Source organism: Zea mays, chromosome 2 (assembly GCF_902167145.1).
Source record: "Zea mays cultivar B73 chromosome 2, Zm-B73-REFERENCE-NAM-5.0, whole genome shotgun sequence".
Taxonomy (NCBI): domain Eukaryota; kingdom Viridiplantae; phylum Streptophyta; class Magnoliopsida; order Poales; family Poaceae; genus Zea; species Zea mays.
The window spans coordinates 150,389,001-150,392,488 of NC_050097.1; the positions used below are offsets into that span (position 1 = coordinate 150,389,001).

At 54.8% G+C, this 3,488-nt stretch overlaps 1 protein-coding gene across 1 annotated transcript; it reads left to right on the forward strand.

The window, feature by feature from the left end:
• Window positions 1-544: 544 nt before the first annotated feature.
• On the forward strand, window positions 545-2,977 carry LOC103647105 (cytochrome P450 90A4). Its single transcript, XM_020548419.1, has 6 exons — window positions 545-1,409; window positions 1,494-1,763; window positions 1,981-2,070; window positions 2,210-2,288; window positions 2,394-2,658; window positions 2,751-2,977. Exons 1-6 carry the CDS (start codon window positions 672-674, stop codon window positions 2,851-2,853), a joined length of 1,545 nt encoding a protein of 514 aa, XP_020404008.1. The 5' UTR covers window positions 545-671; the 3' UTR covers window positions 2,854-2,977.
• The last annotated feature ends 511 nt before the right edge of the window (window positions 2,978-3,488 follow it).

A 3,488-nucleotide genomic window follows, 5' to 3' on the forward strand; every position in this document is an offset into this window, starting at 1 on the left:
AAATATTTTTCATCAAATAGATTTACTCTTGCTGGAGAATCCTCTAATAAAAATCAGTTTTGGTACATAGAGAATCATATAGCATAGCTCTAAAAAACCTCAATTGGGCCATTTTCAATGAGCATTTCATAAGAGTTTCATTTAAATTAAATGACATGCCATGTAAGTAAAAAAGAATGATATGCCATACAATTTAATGAAGAGACTTATAAAATAGTTTCCTAAAATATGAGAGTCTTATGGGATAAAATTCTAGATTGATATGACATAACTTGAATTGCAGTGCGAATGGCCTTGGAATGAGGATTCAAGTGGGTCCCTGTTCTCTATCCTCTTTACAGTACTAAACTTATCCTTCACATGGTTTCGGGTTTTTTATTCTTTTTGTAAAAGTGAAAATAAGACCCCCTTTTCAGCAGCATGCTCGCCAAGCCGTGCCATACATTCCCTTTTGGACCAAAGTAATAAAAAAACAGTTTCTATATACTTTATCCCAACAAACCTAATATTAAATTGCCAAAATTTATTAGCAGAGAAGCCTATATATAAATACCGCCCACCAACGTCTGGTGGTATCAAAGAATCTCCTCTATCTCTGGCAGCCGCATCGTCTCAATCTCAGTCACTCCCGGACACGCGCACGAGCCACCCCGCAGCCAACCAACCAACCCATGGACGCGGGCGGAACGCCGCCGCCGCTGCCGCTGCTCCTCCTGGCCGCGGCGGCCGCCCTGCTGGGCGCGGCGCTCGGGTGGCTGCTCCTGGCCTGGCGGTCGGCGGCGAGGCCGGGGCGGCTGCCGCCGGGCAGCACGGGGCTGCCGCTCATCGGGGAGACGCTGCGCCTCATCGCGGCGTACAAGACGCCGAACCCGGAGCCGTTCATCGACGAGCGCGTGGCGCGGCACGGCAGCGGGGTGTTCACGACGCACGTGTTCGGCGAGCGCACCGTGTTCTCCGCGGACCCGGCCTTCAACCGCCTGCTCCTGGCCGCCGAGGGCCGCGCCGTCAGCTGCAGCTACCCGTCGTCCATCGCCACGCTGCTGGGCCCGCGCTCGCTGCTCCTCACCGCCGGCCCCGCGCACAAGCGCCTCCACTCGCTCACGCTCGCCCGCCTCGGCCGCCCGGCCTCGCCGCCGCTGCTGGCGCACATCGACCGCCTCGTCCTCGCCACCGTGCGGGACTGGGGCCGGCCAGGCGCCGGCGCCGGCCCCGCCGCCGTCGTCCGCCTCCTCGACGAGGCCAAGAAGATCACCTTCAACCTCACCGTCTGGCAGCTCGTCAGCATCGAGCCCGGGCCCTGGACCGAGAGCCTCCGCCGCGAGTACGTCAAGCTCGTCGACGGCTTCTTCTCCATCCCCTTCCCATTCGCCTACCTCCTCCCTTTCACCGCCTACGGCCAGGCCCTCAAGGTGCTCGCCCCTCTGCCTTTCCTCTTGTCCCCATTTTCCGTCCATCCTACTATATAGTGTTTTTTTTTTGTTTGTTCGATTCAGGCGAGGAAGAATGTGGCTGGAGCTCTTCGGGAGGTGATAAGGAAGAGGATGGGCGAGGAGGCCGGAACTGGCCCTGGCGCCGGTAGAAATGGGGAGAAGAAGGACATGGTGGAGGAGCTTCTGGAAGCAGAGGGTGGGAGCTTCTCGGTAGAGGAGATGGTGGATTTCTGCCTGTCTCTGCTGGTGGCTGGCTACGAGACCACCTCCGTGCTCATGACGCTCGCCGTCAAGTTCCTCACCGAGACGCCCACTGCACTGGCGCAGCTCAAGGTACTATGGCTAAGAATCATGGGAGATTTGATTGGCAATTTGCCTGGTTGATTCTCTATAAACATCCCGCAATTCGATAGGGTGCTGATGCCCCCTATATATCTCTGTACACCCTTATTATAGTAGCAGCGTCATAGTGGGACAGGATCCAAAATCTTTGTTTATTTTTTCCAGTACTCTCCCAAATGGTTTCTTCTGCATTTTTTTTTTTTTGCAGGAAGAGCACGACAGCATCAGACACAGGAAAGGCAAGGACGAGCAGCCTCTGCAATGGAGCGATTACAAGTCGATGCCGTTTACACAATGCGTAACTAACTAACTCCCTGTCAAATTTCTTCGGATCCCCTCCCTGCTCTACCGGCGTCATCTCGCGATCTCCCTCCTGAATTCGAAAAGAACAAACATCTGAGCTAGCACGCCCGTTCTTTTTTTTTTATTATTTGCAGGTGATCAGTGAGACGCTGCGCGTGGCTAACTTGATCAGCGGGGTGTTCAGGCGGGCGAACGCCGACATCCATTTCAAAGGTGTTTCTATCGTCGTCTTCAAGCTTTGGTACCAGCTGGGACATTGGTTCGTCCGTCCGTCCGTTCGTCTATAACAGCATACCCCGTCTCGTTCGTGTTCGTCAGATTACGTTATCCCAAAGGGCTGCAGAATCTTCGCGTCGTTCCGAGCCGTGCACCTGAGCCCCGAGCACTACGAGAACGCTCGCGCCTTCGACCCCTGGAGATGGCAGCAGAGCAAGAAGGAGGGAGTACGAGTAGTAGGCCAGGACGCGCAGCAGGGGGGCAGCGTGTTCACTCCCTTCGGCGGGGGGCCTCGCCTGTGCCCGGGCCACGAGCTTGCCCGCGTGGTGGTCTCCGTTTTCCTCCACCGTCTGGTGACGCGCTTCAGGTAATTGCCCGCGTGATTGGATTGTATTGTATTGTATTAATTGGTGCCTCGTACTTGGAAAACAATGAATGGATGGATGATGTGTGCTGCAGCTGGGAAGAGGCTGAGGAGGACAGGGTCGTCTTCTTCCCCACCACCCGCACCCTCAAAGGGTACCCCATCATCCTGCGGCGGCGACCGGGTTGGGATGTCTGACCTCATCATGTTACAATAGAGTCGATCCATCTATAGTTGTTACCCTCATCTCTCTCTCTCTCTGTCTGTCTGTAATAACACTACTATCTAATATAAACAAGCATCTCCGCTCTCTTCTGTTCAATGCATGCGCGCTGTGCTTCGTGTTCCACGACTGTAGCGTACGTACCGGCTGCAGGAGAGGAGAGGCAGCAGTGTGTGGTCAGAATCAGAACGGGCCGTGGAAAACAAGTGATGCGATCTGGATGATGATGGGGGAACGACCACATCCAGTGCACGCGCGTTGACGGAAAACCAACAGTTGCAGCAGGAATCCTGCACTGTGTGAGCGTGTACGTGCGGTGAACGAACGACGGCGGCGACAGCGACCCCCGACCCATCGATGGATCACACCTACACCTAGCTAGTGACGCCGAGATCTCAGATCTCGGTGCTAGCATAGCAAGGTCCCTCTCCCCTCACGCACCGCGTCGTTAGCTAGGCTGTCGTCGGAGCAAAGAGCAATCATTCATGCAGGTGCGCTGCAACTCGCTCCCTTCCTTAACCGCCATGCCCTCCATACACACACACACACAGCACGGCCCGGTTTCGTCGTTAGATCCGTGCTAGAATATCCGTGCAGTGTGTTTTTTTAT

Excerpts from the sequence above, each read along its gene's own strand:
- LOC103647105 (XM_020548419.1), top strand. The coding sequence starts at position 672 with ATGGACGCGGGCGGAACGCCGCCGCCGCTGCCGCTGCTCCTCCTGGCC. Across the intron at positions 1,410-1,493 it reads CCTACGGCCAGGCCCTCAAG|GCGAGGAAGAATGTGGCTGG; the intron begins GTGCTCGCCCCT and ends TGTTCGATTCAG. Across the intron at positions 1,764-1,980 it reads CTGCACTGGCGCAGCTCAAG|GAAGAGCACGACAGCATCAG; the intron begins GTACTATGGCTA and ends TTTTTTTTGCAG.